A 20319-nucleotide genomic window follows, 5' to 3' on the forward strand; every position below is an offset into this window, starting at 1 on the left:
GCTGCTCGCGACAACGAAACGATCAGAATGCTCGTCACTTGCAGCTGGCCATCCGCAACAACGAAGAGTTGAACAAATTGCTGTCCGGTGTCACGGTGTTCCGGAAGGAATTGGCAGGAAATATGCTGCTCGCGACAACGAAACGATCAGAATGATCGGCACTTGCAGCTGGCCATCCGCAACAACGAAGAGTTGAACAAATTGCTGTCCGGTGTCACCACTGCTCAGAGAAGTGTCTTTCCGAACATCCAAGCTGTTTTGTTGCTGCCCAAAAAGATGGAAAAGAAGGCTTGGATTTCCAACATATCACGTCGATAAAATGTTCTTTTAAGGACAAAACATAATGTTCATGAAGATTTGAGGAATTTTCGCTCACTGATTTTAATTCTATTTAATTTAGACTGATTCTAATTTTCGCTTCTTATCAAATAATTTTAACCGATCACCTCTCGCGCTTCTGTTCGCTTGTTGCTGCTGGTTGTGTTGGCCGTCTCGGAAGGTAAGAAGCAGCCAACAAATATACCAGCTCAATGTATTCGGTCAAGCGTCAAAATGCATAAAACTATGGGTTTAATAAAATGAAAGTTTTAGTAACATCTTTTGCATCTTTATATAAGAATTTGTTAGTTCTTCAAAGAACGGTTTTCGGTAATTGATGAAACCTAGGAAAGTTGGAACTTAGGGCTTTTCACTCGGTTTTCTTTAGCAACACAAATTTATCCATCACCAATGCTATACCACAGACAATTGGGTATTTTAATTTCCCCAAAAAGGTGAGTTTTTTCACCTCATTTGATAGCCCGTCGTTCCCTGAATCTAAAGGTTCTTTTTTATTTCAATTAAGTCAATATTTAATGAAAAAATTAATAAAAATCAAAAATAGAATGATTTGCTGTTTGACAGATATCAACCAAGCTGATTGATTGAAATGATGTCAGAAGTTCTCTCCCTCTCTTCTATCTTTCTGATAGAGGTCTTCATTTTGACCGAGCTTTTGACAGCTCCTATATGAAACCTGTATCGTCCGATGACCATAGTTTATCTATTCACTGTGTTGTCTGAGGTGAGCTGAGAAGAAAAGTGGTTTACTTTTAAGCTATCGTCTTATCCCAAAAAATTCTTTAAATTAAAAAAATGCTTTTTTTATTACTTTCACTCGTCATATTTGAAAAAGTCTACATGTGACGATACAGTGACATCATATGTTACCAAAATATATAAAAATGTATAGGGTAGTTGATCCAATAGTTGTGGTAGTACCAATAGTTACGCTACTATTCATTATTAATGCATATTTTCGTCGCCGTAGCATTTTAGATAAAACAATTGAATTCATTATATAAAACAGGTTTTTAGAAGTATTGGTAGTTAGACTACACCATTTAAAATTAAAGCATTATTTGCTAAAATGCCAATTTTCCAAAATCTAACGCGCAGTTGGAGCGCACAACTATAGGCGCTCATCTATAGTTTTGCTACGATGTTTTTTCACTTAGCAACCTAGCAATGTATATGGAATAACACAATTAAAGGACCACCAAACTTAATTAAGAAAACATTAGCGCAACTGTTGGTACAATATAATTGAATCGGGAAATTCATTTTTTCTTTATAAAGCTTCTCGTACAACGAAAGCAATTGTCTTGCCTTGTGACAAATACCTTGTATTTGATAAATTTATATCCCACAAGCATTAATTGAAGCATATACCTCAATAAACAAGTAAAATGAAGTAATATTGTGCTTAGTGGCGCAACTAATGGATCATCTACCCTATACCGCTAAAATACCCAATTCCCAATTCATTCATTCTCATTCTCAATATGACATTATTTGCTAATGCGGACAATGCACATAAACACGATTTGTTTGTACTGATCTAGCGTGTTTAATCTGTTTCACATTGCGTTTCCCAACGGTTATGGTAGACATCCGATCGGAAAATGAAATATTCGCTGCTTGCAACTGCCACCTGAATCAAACCACCAAAACAATAACAAAGAGCAGGGCAGCCAGTTCACACAAACTTCAGCATATTTAGGGTTACTAGTTGTTCAAATTAAAAACTAACCCCGTTAGTTTGCATGAGGAATCGTTCAAACGAACGGGGGTTCACTTTATACACAAGAAATTAATAAATATTTGTACGTCAAAGATAGGTTATAACTAGGTAAAAGATAGGTAGGTTAAAAATCAAGTTCGCTAAAGGTACATTAGAGTCTAGGTACTCTATTGCTTAGGTTAGGTACTCTATTGGATACATAACGGCACTTCAGAATACTTTTTCACAATCGTGCGCATTGAACATTCGAAACATTACACATTAATGCAAACATTAACTTCATGTTGGTCGAGCCGTTGTTAAGTTTGCTCTCGAACAGCGTCTCGACTTGATAAGAAACTTTCCGTTGCGTATTTGGATATTCTCCCTGAAATTTGCGAAAACTGCAAAGCCACAATCCATAAAACTTATCCGTTCAATTATGTTCCTCTTTAGCTGATCTGCAAAATTGAACAACTGCAAAATTGAACAATGTTTACATTTTTACATTCGAACAACAAACAATCATGAATGTATCCATAGTAACTTCGTCAGGGCGAACTCGACGCTCCTCCAATGCATGTCAAAAGATTGTGCCCACTTGTGCTCAATATCCGCCATTATCGCTCGTGGAAAGCTGGATAGGCCTAGGTATCCAGCTTTCCACGAGCGACAATGTAAACAACAGAGTTTACCTTATTGGAACCTAGGACAGGACGTGCCAACTGGCTTCTTACTCTTCTTCTTATTATTACCGCCATCCCGATTGAATATTCTTTGTTACACTCTGCACCACTGTTGCCTGCACATATTATTTTAAGAATAACTTCGTTTGCCGAACAACAGCTCCCGAATACGCCACAGTTTATGCTACCAAAATCATGTTTTGCATTTCATTTTGAAAATTAAAATTCGTGTACAAACAAAACTAATGTAGAACCAAGCATAGAACTACAGAATACAAAAGAAATCAAAATTTGGAAAAAATAATTTATTGTCGTATTCCCACTTATGAGTTTTAGCAACACTGAAAGCGATACCGCGTTATATTTTCCAGTCAACGGTTGCTCGTCGCTTTCAGCCAATCAGAAATTGGGGCAATTTTGGGTCAACGCCGCGGTTGACACTTGACACGTCCTGTCTTAGATTGGAACTGGTAACGCAAACAAACGGTACGTTCCTCCACACCTCTATACTGCTTCACATTGGTTCGTAACGCAAACAAACGGTACGTTCCTCCACACCTCTATACTGCTTCACATTGGTTCGGATCGCTTGCTCGCAGAACATTACAATTGCGTTGCTCTTTCGGTTACCATCGTTACCATCCAAGAAGGTTAAAAGAAAAACCTGGCATCCCTGAATTTGTGTTTGATGCTTCGTTTGTTTACCTATTGCTTAGAGTGACTGTATACAGAGTGGCGACAATGTCAAAATTGGAATGATAATTATCTGTCAGTGTCATTCCAATCGAGCAGACGACCTATCCAACGCGTATGCAGGAAAGAGAAAGAAAAACCTTGGAAAAACCGCATTGCATACATTTGGGATGACTTGTCGCCACTCTGTATATAGTCACTCTACTATTGCTGTGAAAGCAATTGTCAAAATAGGTAAACAATAATTCTTGAGTGGTCGATCCTGCTATTAGTCACGCTGTTTCTAAGTTAAATTCAAAATACTTTTGCGTTCTCAACAAAACAGACGTTTTTGAAGCAATTTTCCATAATTCGTAAGTGTCGATTGAAAGTGCTAAAGATGACGGAGGAAACCGACGGGCTACGTACGGAGTACAAATTAGAGACGGATTCGGAACTGCGTTTCGAGATAGAAAACAAGAACGATGTGACCGTTCAGTTAATTAGCGGCTACGCTGAACTTTTCGGCACGGAAATGGTAATGAAGAAACCGTACGCGTTCGGAGTGGGTGCGAAGGTCGCAATATTCACCTATCACGGCTGCACGCTGGAGTTGCGCGGTAAACCCGATGTTGCCTATGTTGCACGCGAAACACCGATGGTTCAGTACCTAAATTGTAATTGTGCTCTGGAACAGCTTCGAGTCAAAGCCGAACAGGATGACGTTCAGGGACCGGTGGCAATGGTAGTTGGTCCGATGGACGTGGGAAAGACGACGTTGTGCAGAATATTTTTGAACTACGCAGTTCGGCTGGGACGAAGACCAGTTTACGTTGATTTAGATGTAGGTCAGGGTGCTATTGCGATCCCTGGAACAATCGGAGCATTGTTGGTGGAGCGACCGGCGCCGGTAGCAGAAGGCTTTGCTCAGCAGGCACCGTTGGTTTACCATTTCGGACATATGTCGCCATCGGACAATGATGTTTTTTACAACGTGCTGATTTCAAAGCTGGCAGAAACGACGTTGGAACGTCTAGAAGCCAACAAGAAGGCCAAATATTCTGGAATGATCATCAACACTTGCGGTTGGGTTAAGGGCGGTGGCTATAAGAATATCCTGCACGCAGTGAAAGAATTTGAAGTAAACGCAGTGTTTGTGTTGGATCAGGAGCGATTGTATAACGAGCTGTTGCGTGATGTGGATCGAACTGTACAGGTAGTTTTTCTGCCCAAAAGCGGCGGTGTTGTGGAACGTCCTCGTTCGCAGCGGACCGAGTCTCGCGATAACCGCGTGCGAGAGTATTTTTACGGTTCCAAGATGCCCCTATACCCGCACTCGTTCGACGTTAAATTTAGCGACGTGAAACTGTTCAAAGTCGGTTCGCCAGCTTTGCCCGATTCCTGCCTGCCGCTGGGCATGAAGAAGGAGGATAATTTCACCAAGCTGGTTCCGGTGCAGCCGGGACCGCACCTGCTGCATCACGTGTTAGCTGTCAGCTTTGCCGAAAGCACCGAGGAGAACGTAATTCAAACCAATATGGCTGGCTTTATCTGCGTTACCAATGTGAACATGGAAAAGGAAGTGCTTACGATTTTGTCACCGCAGCCAAGACCTCTGCCTCAGACGATTTTGCTAGTTTCGGATCTACAATTTATGGATAGTCATTAAGCGAAAGAGCTGTTTACAATAAAATTTTAACTGATAAAATGAATATTAGTTGTTTTTTTTTCCAATAGGGAAACTCAAGTTTTTCGGAAACATATTTTAACTTTGTATTTTCAATATTCAGGAAAAAATAAAAGGACAGTATTATACTATAATAGTTGAATGAAAAAGTTTACTCTATTTTTTAAAAGTGAATAAATGCTGTGATTATTGAATTACCCGATTATTGGCGGCCTCCGACACCACACGCACAGTTGAGCCCTGACCTTAGACTTGAAATTGGAATTAAACATTCATTAGAAATTTCAATTTTATTTGGACTTCAATTGGGCCTAAAATTGGATTTGGAATTTGACTTGTAGGCACGCTAGCCTAGACATAGACAAATGGTGGAGCATCCGACCTTTCGGAAGAATGTTTTGGACTGGAAAACGGAGTAATCGTATGGTAGCAAATCTATTATAATGAATTTATTATATATAATATCACAAAAACACAGGCTGATTTGGTTAAAAGCGCTGGACTTTCGGGCGTAATTGGATTTAAAATGAAGGATTAACTGGACTAAGAATTAACCTGACATATGATATTAAATTGTACTTGAATAGAGGTTTTCCGTCAGATCATACCCCTCCTTTTCTTATTTTTTCTCAAAAGTACTCCCAATACGAGTGACAATGGTGCAAAAATATATTTTTTTCGTTGACTCTAGAATTTACTACGATTTTTTAAACAATGCAAATTGCAAGAATGTTGAGTTTCTTTTCACCAAATCACGAATGTTGAGTTTTAAAAAATTCGTTTCGGCTGCACTGTTTATCAAAATTTTCAGATTTTCTGGCAGCATTGCATAATAGTTTTTGACATATGTGTATCAGCGGTAGAGTGAAAAGGATAAAACGAATGAAAAGCTAATGATTACCTTCTTTTTCATTTCGTTTGTTGCTTGCCACAAGAGTAAAGAGTGGCACAAATGGTTTCGAAGTGGTGAAAATAGAGGACACTGGTACAAAAAGGCATGTAAGACATCCGAGAAGTGACCGGTTGAAATATACGTATTTTAGTTTTTCATTTTTACAGTAGTTAGAGGCTTTAATAAAGAAAGTTTTATATGGGTATCATTTCTAAGAGTCAAAACCGAACATTTAGTGAAAAAAGAATTTTTGACGGAAAACCTCTATTTGGAGTAATTTGAACTTGAAGTTTTACTTTAAACCAGACATATGGTTACGAAATTGAAAATAAAATTGAGATTTTTATTCGCGTTTTTTCACTTTTTGTTTCGTTTTTTTCTCATTTTCTGGACCGTATTTTCTGTTTCATTTTCCTGTCCTATTTTTTATTATCGCTGTCCTGTTTTTAGTACGCGTTATGGTTAATTTCTTTCACATTTCTTGTCTTCTCTTTTTCCTTTTATTATTGCTAAATTTATTAACATTTTTTAATATCCTTTCCTACCTGTTTTCCGTCTTTCTCTATTCGATTGTTTTTGATGCTCCGTTTTTCCGTCTTTTATGTCACGTTTATTCTGTTTTTGTCTCTCTTTCCCCTTTCCTCTCCGGTTTTCCTTTTACGTATTGCAGTATCCCAGTTTTTTTGTTTTTCCTTTCCGGTTTTTCCTTTTCTATTTCGTTTAACCTCTTTTTACCGTTTCCTCGTTACTTCTATCGACATTCTTTTTTCTCTATTTTTCTTCTCCGTTTTGATTTCTCTTGTTTTGTGTTTCGTGTTCTCCTTCTTTTTTCCTTTTTCTGCCTGACGTTTCCTCTCTGTTCCTTTTTTAAAATATTTTCTGAAGTACACTGAAGTCGCTTTTTACGCGGTTTTTTTACGCGACTATTTTTACGCGGTTTTCGGAATTTACGCGGTTTGTTTTTACGCGGTTTTCGAAACTTACGCGGATGTGCTCAAAACGTTATTTTTTCGCGTAGTGTTGAATTTGGTTGAATTTTGGTTTTTTTACGCGGTTTTCGGAATTTACGCGGTTTTGATTTACGCGGGACGTATCCTGCGCGTAAAAAGTGACTTGAGTGTATTTGGATTGAAATATTGTTTGTTCCATTTTTCGCCCTTTTCCTTCGTTTCCTTCGTTTTCCCCTTCGTTTTTTGTCATATTCTGTCTGGTTTTCGTCTTTTTTCGCTTTAACTCCTTTTCTGTTCTGTTTCTCGTTTTCACCGGTTCCGTTCTTCCTCTTGTTATTGCTTATTCCTTTTCTGTCACGTTATGTTTTGTCCTATTTGTCTTCTTTTTGTATTTTTGCCTTTCATTTTTTTCCTGCTCCTGTATTTCTGTATTCTATCTATCTATCTATCTATCTATCTATCTATCTATCTATCTATCTATCTATCTATCTATCTATCTATCTATCTATCTATCTATCTATCTATCTATCTATCTATCTATCTATCTATCTATCTATCTATCTATCTATCTATCTATCTATCTATCTATCTATCTATCTATCTATCTATCTATCTATCTATCTATCTATCTATCTATCTATCTATCTATCTATCTATCTATCTATCTATCTATCTATCTATCTATCTATCTATCTATCTATCTATCTATCTATCTATCTATCTATCTATCTATCTATCTATCTATCTATCTATCTATCTATCTATCTATCTATCTATCTATCTATCTATCTATCTATCTATCTATCTATCTATCTATCTATCTATCTATCTATCTATCTATCTATCTATCTATCTATCTATCTATCTATCTATCTATCTATCTATCTATCTATCTATCTATCTATCTATCTATCTATCTATCTATCTATCTATCTATCTATCTATCTATCTATCTATCTATCTATCTATCTATCTATCTATCTATCTATCTATCTATCTATCTATCTATCTATCTATCTATCTATCTATCTATCTATCTATCTATCTATCTATCTATCTATCTATCTATCTATCTATCTATCTATCTATCTATCTATCTATCTATCTATCTATCTATCTATCTATCTATCTATCTATCTATCTATCTATCTATCTATCTATCTATCTATCTATCTATCTATCTATCTATCTATCTATCTATCTATCTATCTATCTATCTATCTATCTATCTATCTATCTATCTATCTATCTATCTATCTATCTATCTATCTATCTATCTATCTATCTATCTATCTATCTATCTATCTATCTATCTATCTATCTATCTATCTATCTATCTATCTATCTATCTATCTATCTATCTATCTATCTATCTATCTATCTATCTATCTATCTATCTATCTATCTATCTATCTATCTATCTATCTATCTATCTATCTATCTATCTATCTATCTATCTATCTATCTATCTATCTATCTATCTATCTATCTATCTATCTATCTATCTATCTATCTATCTATCTATCTATCTATCTATCTATCTATCTATCTATCTATCTATCTATCTATCTATCTATCTATCTATCTATCTATCTATCTATCTATCTATCTATCTATCTATCTATCTATCTATCTATCTATCTATCTATCTATCTATCTATCTATCTATCTATCTATCTATCTATCTATCTATCTATCTATCTATCTATCTATCTATCTATCTATCTATCTATCTATCTATCTATCTATCTATCTATCTATCTATCTATCTATCTATCTATCTATCTATCTATCTATCTATCTATCTATCTATCTATCTATCTATCTATCTATCTATCTATCTATCTATCTATCTATCTATCTATCTATCTATCTATCTATCTATCTATCTATCTATCTATCTATCTATCTATCTATCTATCTATCTATCTATCTATCTATCTATCTATCTATCTATCTATCTATCTATCTATCTATCTATCTATCTATCTATCTATCTATCTATCTATCTATCTATCTATCTATCTATCTATCTATCTATCTATCTATCTATCTATCTATCTATCTATCTATCTATCTATCTATCTATATTTCGAACAAATTCTTTCACTTGTATTGTGTGTCATTTAGTACCCTTCCTTCAATGCTTTTCTCTACTTTACCCACCTCATTCCACATGACAGCGCTGTCCCCAATTATAGCCATGTCTGGCGCAGATAACCAGTGCATTTATTTAACTATAAGGGTCTCATTTTTGCACTGTCAATAGGCAATGTCGGGATAACATAGAATTCAGCATGAAGCAAGGGTGGTGAGGGCCTGACTTTGCCATTGAATGGCCTAATTATACTAAGATACGAATCTATGACCATTCGCTTGTCAAAGCAGACTCGGTAATTTTGCGGCTACAGAGCCCACCCCCCGTTAGGCACTTACTGTTGTGTATCTCCGAATTCTTATCCGTCACAAAATACTGGTTTACACATTAATGCCAAAAGAACAGATCCCTTGCCAAATCATGCCTTTTTCTCACGAATTTATCTCCAAAACCAATTTCGAATCTGTTGCGAACCTTACTGCGAGCCAGAGCATTTAAAATTTAACCCCTGAGTTTGGTTGAAATCGGTTTTCTCTGAAACTTATTCATCATCGAGTCAGACAAATGCATCGCATTTCGTCAACACTCGACCGTACAGCTTACGAGACCGGATTCTAGCCATTGTTTGTTGTTGGGCTCCCTACTTGCTCGATAACGCTTGTAACCATTCCGAGAATGATTCAACGTATACGGTATTGAGTTTTTTCGCTAAGCATAATCCGTGATATTGAGATTAGCTTTGACTTCCCGAATGACCTTCGACCGCAGTTGACGATCAAGAGTTCAAATCCAACGTTTGATTTGCGCTTTGTGGGCAACCTTGAGAGTTTCTTTGCACTTTTTAATCACTCACACCACAGCTCTTTCAGCATATAATCTGTCAGTTTTTCCAGCTTTTTATTTTTCCTCCTATATGATGAATATCTCGAAACCTCATTACCTTTAAACTGTGAAAAAAATATATTTACCGAGCAAAATTGCTTACAAATAACATAACGCTATTGAAAGTTTGTATTCACGCCCACTGGTAGCGCTACTATCGCCAAAATGAAGTGTCCCATTTCTAAGATTTAGCAAATAAGCCATTTAATATGCCCCGCAATCATAAAAAAATCAGCCCCTTTAGTAACTTGAAATTGGACTTAAAATTGGTTTCGAATTCAATTTGAAATTAATTGGAATTAAACTGTACTTGAAATTGAACTTAAAGTGGACTTGTTGTTAAACTTGAAATCGGATTTAGGTCGGAATTAATTTGGTCTTGAAGCTTTAATTCAAATTAAACTGAAAATTGAACTTAACCTTGAAAGTGACGTTGCGTTGGGCTTGAATTTGGAACTTGAAGTTTTACTTGAACTTGAATTGTTATTTGAAATTAGACTTGAAATTATGCATGAAATGGAACTTGAGACTGACTGTATTTTTAAGCTTTTTAAGCATTTTCAATTTTTAAGCAGATTAATTATTTTGTTAATTTAATTGACTGTCTGTACTGAGCCACAGCCCGGGCTGTCGTCCGCTTCGCACTCGTCACTCCGAAATTCCGAGCACTCTCATCAGGTCCTCTTTAAACATTGTCGACGTTTCACCAGTGGAGGACAACTTAGCTAAAGAGCATTGACCGCAATTGCTTGTGGAGTTCGAATCGGAAACTTTTCCAAAGGGCCAATCTGCAAAATTTATACAAACGGAGTGGGTTTTTTTGCTGGACTAGCATGTAGAGAAAGAAAGTTGTCGAATTTAAATTGAAGAATGGAATTCGTGTTAATATGATTTGTCACAATTACCGCGGAATCCATTTGGCGACCTTTTCCGAGTATATTTCAAGTATTGATTAGCTTGTTTTACTGGGCTTTAATGATAGGGCAGTAAATAGGGCTCTGGTAAATCTATAATGTTTAAATGTGGCAGATCTTTTCAGTGTATGTTATATTTATAAAGGCTGATTAATATTTATTCACCTTGTGCAAGATATCTTGGCGTGTCATTCACCATCACGACTATCTGACAGTCGCGTCCGCGCTGTCACCTTTTCACAGTGTAAAATTTGCGACTGTATGCGACACTCACTCTCGCGTTTTGGAAGCGCCTCGCTGCAGATATACGGTGTATGTGTTGCATTTAGCAACTTTCATGCCCATTCGCAGTTTGACGCCCTTGCGAGTAGGACGTGTGGTGTTGTGTTCGGTGTCTCTTCAGTGTCGTACGTGGTGGTGGTACGCCCCGGATTTTCTGGTGGTCACCAGTTCCGAACGCATTCGCGGTAACCACTTTGTGCGGTCCGGAGTTCCGCTTCCAGGTGTGCTATAGTTGGAACTACCTAACTCGTGGTAGCTAGCAATGAAACATTGTTTTAATTTGGGCAGTAGTGATTCCTGGAAGAAAATCGTGAAAAATCAATAATTTCTCGCATTTTTTTTCCTGTACACTCACGCAAACAGTGACGGTTGCCTGACAGAGAAAAGAGAGAACCAAACCCAAAATTGAACGTACTGTCAAAACAAGAGAAAAGTTTCGTTAATAAATTGCATGTGTGTGTGCTTGTGGTCGGTGGGGTGAGAGTCAGTGCTGCCAGCAGTGGAACTGTCAAACCCATGCAAGAGGTGTTGGGTTGGGAATGTTTTTCTTGTTTTTCTGGAACGCGCCTTCGTGTGTATTGCTGCTGCTATGAATGAAAGTTAACTGTACGCAAGTCCATTGTGTGGCCGTGTGTAGAGACGAGAGATTGCGAGAGATCACAGCCGTCGTCTCCTGTATCATCGAGCGTATACTACACACAGTGCTGCATAACGACGTCGCGTGAAGATATCGATTTTCACACACTCTATTCACTTCATCCAGTCGCTACTAGAGAGTCGCTCAAGGAAAAGAACTGGGAATCATTTATTTTTAATTCCCTAGTTTAGATTCGATCGTACTGTTGCAGTTCGGAAAGTGATCTGGCCAGTTTATTAATGGTCTGTATCGAAGACCGATTGCCTAAAACAGGAAGCAGCTGGAAGTCGGCCGGAACAGTGCGAGTGTCGGTGATAATTTTTTCCTGTTTTTGACAGATGAAAAAGTGGAGCCTTTAGAACGATCAATTCTTAGTGGAAGTTATCTTTAGAGGAAACAGAAGCAGAACTCCGCGCTTTTACTGCAGACCAAGTGTTTTCTGCCAGTCAAAAAATAATTACTTGTCGAGAGTGCTAATTGGATATCGTTAACGAGCCAATCTAGTTAGATGGGAAGCTTGGATTGAATGGGTCACTGGATTTCGATAACGCAGGAAAGTGAGCCCGGTTCCTGAGAGGCAGTGTAGCTGCCTGCCGCGAAACTGCTGGCAGTGTCGAGGTGCAACCGAGTGCCGGAAGTGTACAAAGTGTTTGTAATAATCCAGCCCGAGGAAAGCTAGTGCTAGTCCAGCCCTCCGGTCTGTAATTCGGCTTTCTCCGTTCGTTTTCCGCAAGGGCAGCTCGCTCGTTCGGGAGGAGCAGGAGTAGAAAAAAAAGAAGAAAACGAAGAAAAGAAACAAAAATTCAAATTGTGTGATCTGTCCGCTGCCGCTGGAGTAGTAGTGCCCCCCGGGAGACCGAGCCAACTATAAGCCTCCAAGATGACGAAGGATAGATTAGCAGCCTTACAGGCGGTACGTATCATCCAGACATGCACTCGGTCCAGGAAATGAGATTTCCTGGCCGCCGAGAGTGCTGATTTAATTTCTTGTTTTTTGGTTTCGTACTGATATCATTAGTGTCCAATACTTTCCTTCTCCCAGCGCGACCGTTTCCGTTTCATGTTTTCGGTTTGTTCGTTGTTTGGTGTTTTCCCCCTTTGCTCAGTGTGATATTATTTTTTTCGGTTTCTGTTTTAGTTTGATACCATGTTACTTGTGATACTGGCTGGGTAATTGAATGTCAAATCGTACTTCAGACGATACATTTTTACTGGTACGGATTTCTAAATTAGATCTCATGTCTTAGTATAATTGGATTATCAATGGGTAGTTTGACGTTTTTTTTGCAAAATATTAGTTAAAAATACTGATAAGCCAACGAAGAGCATGTTCTGGAGAAATCAGGAACGAATATGTACAAAGATCGTTTATATTACCCCTTGTTTTAGATGTCTTACAGTTACAGAAAACCAGACGGATTTGTTCGAAATTTTCACAAAGTAATTGGTTTGTTTCACTTCACAATATATTTTAAATCTGCTTGTGCAACAAATTCGGGTTCTGCAACTTAACTCCTTCTTACTGTGGTTTACAAACTTATCAGGTCTTCCTCAGGGTAGTAACAAGGAATCTCTTCTATTCGTGAAAGCACGAAAATCGTATCGGAGATATAAGTGTAATCCTGGATACAAAGTAAACATTCAGACAGCATATCTACATCCTACATCATCAACAAATCTTTCAAAATCTTGGGATTCAGCGTCAGGTTTGCCAAAACATTCACGCATGTCTACTGCTTATAAGCTTTAAACTACTCTTTGGTCCGATCGACTCCGGAGTACTGTTCTGCGGTCTGAAATCCAAACTACCACAACGGCTGTGACAGCTTCAGTTGCCATTTGAAGCCCGCACCCAGCTATTTGGGCAAATTCCTTACCACTTATCGAGCTACGAGAAACCGTTGTCAGCTGATCCACCTGGATACTCTTTCCACAAGGAGGGATACATCTAAAGCACTATCAGTCGCCGAAAATCGGCCGGAAAAATGGGCTGCCCGCAAATTTTTAAGCGAATGCTGCCCAGATCTACGGAAAAAGGAGCTCAAGTTAATGCCTTGTATATGCCTAGATATGAAATGCGCGCTTATGAACAACAATGTTTCAAAAACTTCTGGGGAATATCACAAAGGAGTAATCTGGGATTCAAATGTTGTTTACCCATACGTACAGAACGCAACAAACAATCATTGCTCGCCATGAATCGCCTTTTGCCTAGATAACACGCTACAAACGCTTTTGGAAGTCGTTACATGCGGTACGCACTACTTCTATCGAAATGTCATCCCATATCTTGTTGATAACTAACTTAAATGCATCCAAATTATGATATTTATAATCTTTGAGCTTCTGCCGCATGTACTCCCATAAACAAAAATCCAGAGGTTCAAATCAGGAGAACCTGGAGGCCATTCCTTAGTCGATATGAAATCCGTCAGATTGGCTTTGCACCACGCCTGCACAAGATTTGCAAGCGGTGTTTGAAGAACAAAGATCTTCTCATCAGAAAAGATCACTTCGGAATCACCGTGCTGACGGAGCAGCATCTGCATTTGCATCTTTCCTGCCGTTTTTGTTTTGTTGCTTCTGTTATACGATTTTTGAAGGCTTTCACATCCAGATCCATTTTCAAAATTCGACGAAGAGATTCCCTGTTGATATTCAGCTCAACTGCCATTTTCCGTGCGGACCGGTCGTATCTCTGACGAATTCGCACTCGAAAAACCTTTGTGACCTCTGGCGTTCTAACGCTTCGTTTTCCTCTGGATTTTTTACGGTTTTCAACAAATCTTTTTTTTTTTCTCGACAAATCTTTTTACTGTATAGTATGCAAATCCTCTTTTTATGCCGAGTTGTTTGAGGTCACGAAAAATAGTGCTGCATGCAGCACCGCTTCAGAATTTATTTATTATCAACGACCGTAACTCGAACATTGATACGTGTACACTGAACGAGACACAATACGAAAATGAAACTTCGCCAAGTAAGACTTAAGTCATGATGACACACACACATGGTATTAGTTTGATTATATTAATTGTATATGCCGTTGCAAGCATAAAATGATTTTTGTTCGAATATATACGTGTCACACTGTATGTGTACTTCTGAATGATCAAATGTCCTTCAGAACAGGAATCACTATTCCTAAGACGTTGCAAGGGTGTATAAATATTGCGGGTTTATTATAAGGCTTGCAAAAGCATTCACTGATCCATGCTGTTTGCGAGCATTTTTTTTGTATGCCAGAAGGGCATTGGGTTAAACGGTCATTGCGACAGTCCTAATGATCGTCTTTTGTGGCAGGCCCCGATTGCTGTACACAGTTTACGGACCGCTCATGCCCATTGGTGGAGTTGAGCGGAATAGTTGTAATCCTGTGCCCCAATTCGGTACTAGATGGTTTATAAAGCCAATGACCGTTTTGAGAGGCTCCATACCTAATATGAATTAAAAAGGAAACTTCCTAAAAAGTTGTGCCTTGATAATGCAAGAGCTCCGCAACAGCAGAGCAGTTGCACTGAACTTTCAGGTTCAGAGTTACAAAAGCGGCAGGTGTCGGATGATACCTTGCCGATATTCTTTAAATGATAAAGAGCGGGGCTGTGCCCTGTTAGGAGTCCCGTGATTGTGCGTAGTTCACTATGAGTTGAATGGAGTAGTTTTTTAGCTACTGCAGGGTTTGGGTAGATAAACTGTTTGGCTTGTCTACAACCCTGTGTTTGATTCCAACGGGATGCTATTTCTTGCTTTTCCCATGTCATCAGTTCGCCTTTCACGGCGGATGTAGAGGTGCCCAGAAACGGTTCAGGACCAATAAATTGCTGAGCTGATCCTTGTCTTGCTAGGTTGTCAGCAAATTCATTGCCCCCGATTCCGCAGTGACCGGGCAGCCAAAGTAATAAAATTTTGTTTTGACGGGAGAGCTCCTCAATGCTGTGCTGCATCCCAAACTAATTTGGACACGCATTTGGCGGACTTGAGTGCCAGTAGTGCTGCTTGGCTGTCCGTGAAGATACCGATTTTCGCATGCCTGTACTTTCGTTTCAAGCATATTGTTGCACAGATGTATATTCCATATACTTCTGCTTGAAAAACGGTGGGCTGCTTTCCTAATGAAATAGTTTCCCTGATGCCGGGTCCGTAGACTCCGGAGCCTGTGCAGGCCCCCATTTTTGAACTATCTGTAAAAAAGCAGATAGTTCCAGATGGAAGATCGGGTCCTCCATTATTCCACATTGAGGGATCTGTTTGAATCACCTCATATGGAACGTCCATATTGGGCCTGGCTTCCATGCAGTCAGAGACTGAAGTTACTTTGGGTGCCAGATTGAACTCCCGAAGTATGCGAAGATGGCCGATTTGGTAACCTTCGAGAATAGTTTTACTCTTTTGCAACCGTAGTGCGCCGAGCTCTGCTCCCTTCTTCACATGGAGATGCAAAGGCAGTAAGCATAGCATTGCCTCCATGGTTGCAGTAGGTGTTGTACGCATGGCACTGGTAACTGTAAGACAGGCCAGGCGCTGAACTTTGTTTAGTTTGGCTTGGGATGTCACCTCATTCACCTTTGGCCACCATACGACTGCAGCATAGGTTATCCTAGGCCGTGCAATAGTAGTATATGACCAAAAGGCTAGTTGAGGTTTCAATCCTCAGGTTTTGCCAAACAGTGACCTGCATGCCCAGATAGCCGAAGTTGCTTTCTTAACAGCATAATCTAGGTGGGCAGCCCAGTTCAGTTTTTTATCGAGAATTATTCCGAGGTGTTTGACTTCATTACTGAAGTCCAGTCTGACACCATTCAGTATAGGGGGAGTAATGGTATGTTTCCTTCGCCTAGTGAATGGTATAACGACTGTTTTGGTGGGGATAACATTAAGTCCCTCTTGTGAGCACCGTAACATGGTGGTGTTTAGAGCTCCTTGCAAGCGACTTGACAATACTGCGTCAAACTTTCCTCTGACGATAAGTACAACGTCGTCGGCGTAAGCAATGGTCTCATAACCAAACTGTGACAGCTTGTGAAGGAGTGCGTCAGCCACCAGTGACCAGAGCAGGGGAGAGAGAACTCCTCCCTGTGGACATCCTTTGATCACCGAAATCGTATCTCCCAATGATGCTGTAATTTGTCTGCTCGAGAGCATTGCTGGAATCCAGTTCATTGTAGTGTGGTCGATTCTCTTTTGACAGAGAGCCGTATTAATTGACGCGAAGGACGTGTTATCGAAAGCGCCTTCAATATCAAGAAAAGTACAAAGTGCTGTCTCTTGATATTTGAGCGATTTCTCAATTAACGTCGCGTAGATTTACCGTGTTGGTATGCATGTTGATTTACATGTAACGGAGAGTTTTTTAAAACTCATTGCGGATATAGTTATCCGTGATTTTCTCCATCAGCTTAAGAAGCGTTGAAGTCAGACTTATCAGTCTGAAAGCCTTAGGCATGGTTTTGTCTTTTTTGCTAGCCTTAGGTATGAACACCACCCTTACTTTCCGTAATTCTCCGGGATATACCCCATAGTGAAACTGGCTCGAAAGAGGTTGATGAGCTCGGACATTATAACGCCGTAGAATACCATCCGGACCTGGAGATTTCATTGCTTCAAAAGAGCTGAGTGCCCAATTGATCGAAGCCTCCGTAAACAATCGGCGTGCAAATAGAACTGAATCATTTGGCACATTGTGTGATGGCCCATTCCACTGTTGCCCGCCCATGTTTTGTCCAGTGGTCACTGTCGAACCAGGGAAGTGCGGGAAATTAGTAAAACTAGAATTCACAGGAACTGAAATAATTGGTGGGTCCCAAATTTTTGCATGCTCAGATGTCTGGAAGGTTGACATCGCTGGCTGGACGGTACCGCTAGGTTGAATCAAAAGTATCGTTGCACTAGCCCCGTAATTGTCCCGTACTTTAACAATCGGCTGCGCAGTCTGTGCGAGCGGTAAAAAGGGTCAAGTCGTAAAAAGACGGATTCTTTCTTGGGCGATCCGTGGTAACAAATTTGGTAAATTTTGCGTGAAAAGTACAAGCGCCAAAGCTCAAGTTGATATAGTTTATACTGACTTGAATACCGCCATCGACACCGACCTGCTTTTCTTTTGAGCAAGCTGGAGAAACTTAAGTCTTATGTTGTAAATTTTGTAGATGATACCTTAAGGACAGACAAATTTTGCGTACGTCTTGATAACTACCGGTCTGCGGCGTCTGCAAATAGTCCTGGTGTACCACAGGGTAGCAATTTGGGGCCACTACTAATCGGTATCTACCTAACTCCGCCAGTGACGGACCTTCGCTGATGAACCGCTACGTGTGGCTCCCAAAAAAGAGTGAACAAGTGATGGGGAAATTGGATCGGGACCCGAGCTGTCTGTCGCAAGCCAGGATACAGGAGGACTGTTAAGATTTGTCGCTCGGCGTGCAGCACCGGATGGCTCTATGGTAAATTTATGGTGGATCCATCCGAAACTGCACATCGAGTCTCTTCCGCGGCAAATCTCGTAAAAATCTTTTGCTCTCAATGTAGCAAGTAGTCAAGGAGCATCTCGACAGCATGTCGCTGGAAGGAGGACTCTCGGCTTCATCCCTGATTGTGAATTCACCAACAGGAAAAGCGGAGAGCGACGCGGATAACCTTCACGATCCGGCGACGCTACCTGAAGTCAAGCGGCAACCTGAGACTTCCAGAGTTGTGGCCAAGCGTCTCTCCAACGCGCAACGGCGACGGCAGAAATGGTATCGTAGCAAGGGCTACTCAAAGGAGGAAGCGGAGGAACTTGCCCTTCTGCCGGCCGGCCAGCCTAGCCAGCGGGACTTGGTCGTTACCAAAAGGCAACAATCCGCTGATACGGCGTCGCCGAACATTAGCAACAAAGGTCCCATTAAAAAGAGACCACGCAGTCGAGCCTGCGCGGGTTCTTCGGCACCAAAACCACCCTCGGGATGCACTTACAGGGAAATGGTGGATACTTTCAGCGTAGGCATAACTACGGCTGATTATCCCGTTTCCCTGCTCACTACGGATCAGCTCCAGACTGTCCGCGCCGTTCTTCTGGATCATATAGCTGACCAGGAGACTCCAGACATTAGACCCAAGTTCAGGAGCTGCCAGTTCAAGAACGGCTACTTGATACTGGCTTGCTCTGACCAGAACACGGTCAAATGGCTGGAGCAAACGGCATCTACACGTCCCGTGGGAAGGAGTACAACTACGGGCCTACGACACGAAAGATCTGCCGAAGGCTCACACCTTCATAGGGTACTTCCAGGACAGTGTCGGCACCATGGACGAGAAAATCTTGAGATTCCTCCAGAATCAAAACGACGGCTTTCCTTTCCGCGTAGCAGTGATACATTTCTCAGCACCCGAAGAAGCCTTAGCGTAGTTGATGGACTTAGTCGAAGGAAGACCGTTTTCTTTCATCTTGGTGTTAATAAAGCTCCAGAACTCATTCGGATTCCGGATGTTTCCGGAGTGCGACGAATAGTTAGTTTCACACACAGGGCGGAATGCAATGGAGCCGGAACAACGGTAGTTTTCGGTGCTTCAGAAACTTGGCAAGTAGAGCAGCAATCCTCATTCTTAAACAAACAAGATCCTTGGCAGCGCAACTGATGATTGTAAATAGCGTTTATAATGCCAAAAACGTAGAAATAAACGACGATTTAACTGAGTCAGTAACACTCGCGTGGACGTTTTCCGTGCTGGGCCACGGAAATCGCCTAAACCTAATCAAGTATCGCTCATTCTCATTGTGGTGGCAGAAGCAGACTCGAACACATTGAATTGATCCTGTATGACGCTGTCATCGAAACGTTTTTCAGGTGGGTCATAATAATCCGCAAGCAATATATTGTTGGTTCCTGCAACTATTTTGACCAGAATCGTTTCGAGTTCTATCGGAACTAAAGCGACGATTTGTTAACTCGCAAAAGACGTCGAAGGTATGCTATTCCTTGAGTTCAGATCGTTGCGAAAGACGATGTACTCATCGCCGAATAGTTGCAGCCAATTAAAAAGACTAAAAAGACGTCAACACGTGTATATCGTAGCCGTTTTCCAAAACACCCATAAAAGACATTTTATCCCGGAGTCCTCGCGTTCTGATAGAAAACTGGAAGCTTACCCAGCTAGCACCAACTCGTATATCAATTTACGAAAACTATCGTAAATATCTCCTAACAAACTCGAAATCGTAACTAAAGCTGGATAAAGTGGGATCAAGTTGATTTTTTGTCGAATATTATGATAATGATTGGCATTCATACGATTTTCAGCACAGAATCGTAGAGTAGTACTGAGCGACTCGCGCTTAATCGGATATTATCGTATATAAATACTTATATAGTCGTAACGCTCAAAATTATTCGTAATCACGTATATCGCCTCCAAAACAATAGAGATATGCCAATTTTGCGCATGAAATACGATTTATTTATATCTGTAGCATGTATATCTGTACGTAATGCTGAATTTTACCTTTTTTATACATACGAAAATGCTAGCTGGGTATTTTATCTGCAAAAAGCAAAGTCGTTCAGACGTTTACGAGCATCAACGGCACATAGAAGATCTAAGGAAA

The 20319-nt window shown here is 40.1% G+C and overlaps 2 protein-coding genes across 14 annotated transcripts in view; both read left to right on the forward strand.

Annotated features, from left to right (window-relative positions):
* The first annotated feature begins 3690 nt into the window (after positions 1-3690).
* LOC128737136 (protein CLP1 homolog) lies at positions 3691-5130 on the forward strand. Its single transcript, XM_053831700.1, has one exon. It carries the CDS (start codon positions 3800-3802, stop codon positions 5066-5068), a length of 1269 nt encoding a protein of 422 aa, XP_053687675.1. The 5' UTR covers positions 3691-3799; the 3' UTR covers positions 5069-5130.
* A 6064-nt stretch (positions 5131-11194) lies between these two features.
* The window catches only part of LOC128733574 (syntaxin-1A), a 145914-nt gene continuing 136789 nt past the window's right edge, over positions 11195-20319 (forward strand). For 6 of the 13 annotated variants that reach the window (XR_008411938.1, XM_053827255.1, XM_053827257.1 and 3 more), the window contains exons 1-2: positions 11195-11325; positions 11868-12654. Coding sequence is in view for 12 of the 13 variants with exons in the window: in XM_053827255.1 (XP_053683230.1) it covers positions 12622-12654 (33 nt within the window). In the remaining variant the exon portion in view is untranslated. The other 7 variants (XM_053827246.1, XM_053827247.1, XM_053827250.1 and 4 more) reach the window with 7 other exon arrangements.

The sequence above is a fragment of the Sabethes cyaneus genome, chromosome 2 (genome assembly GCF_943734655.1).
Source record: "Sabethes cyaneus chromosome 2, idSabCyanKW18_F2, whole genome shotgun sequence".
In the NCBI taxonomy this organism is placed as follows: domain Eukaryota; kingdom Metazoa; phylum Arthropoda; class Insecta; order Diptera; family Culicidae; genus Sabethes; species Sabethes cyaneus.

What these genes read in the sequence shown, in the direction of transcription:
- LOC128737136 (XM_053831700.1), top strand. Translation starts at nt 3,800, where the DNA reads ATGACGGAGGAAACCGACGGGCTACGTACGGAGTACAAATTAGAGACG.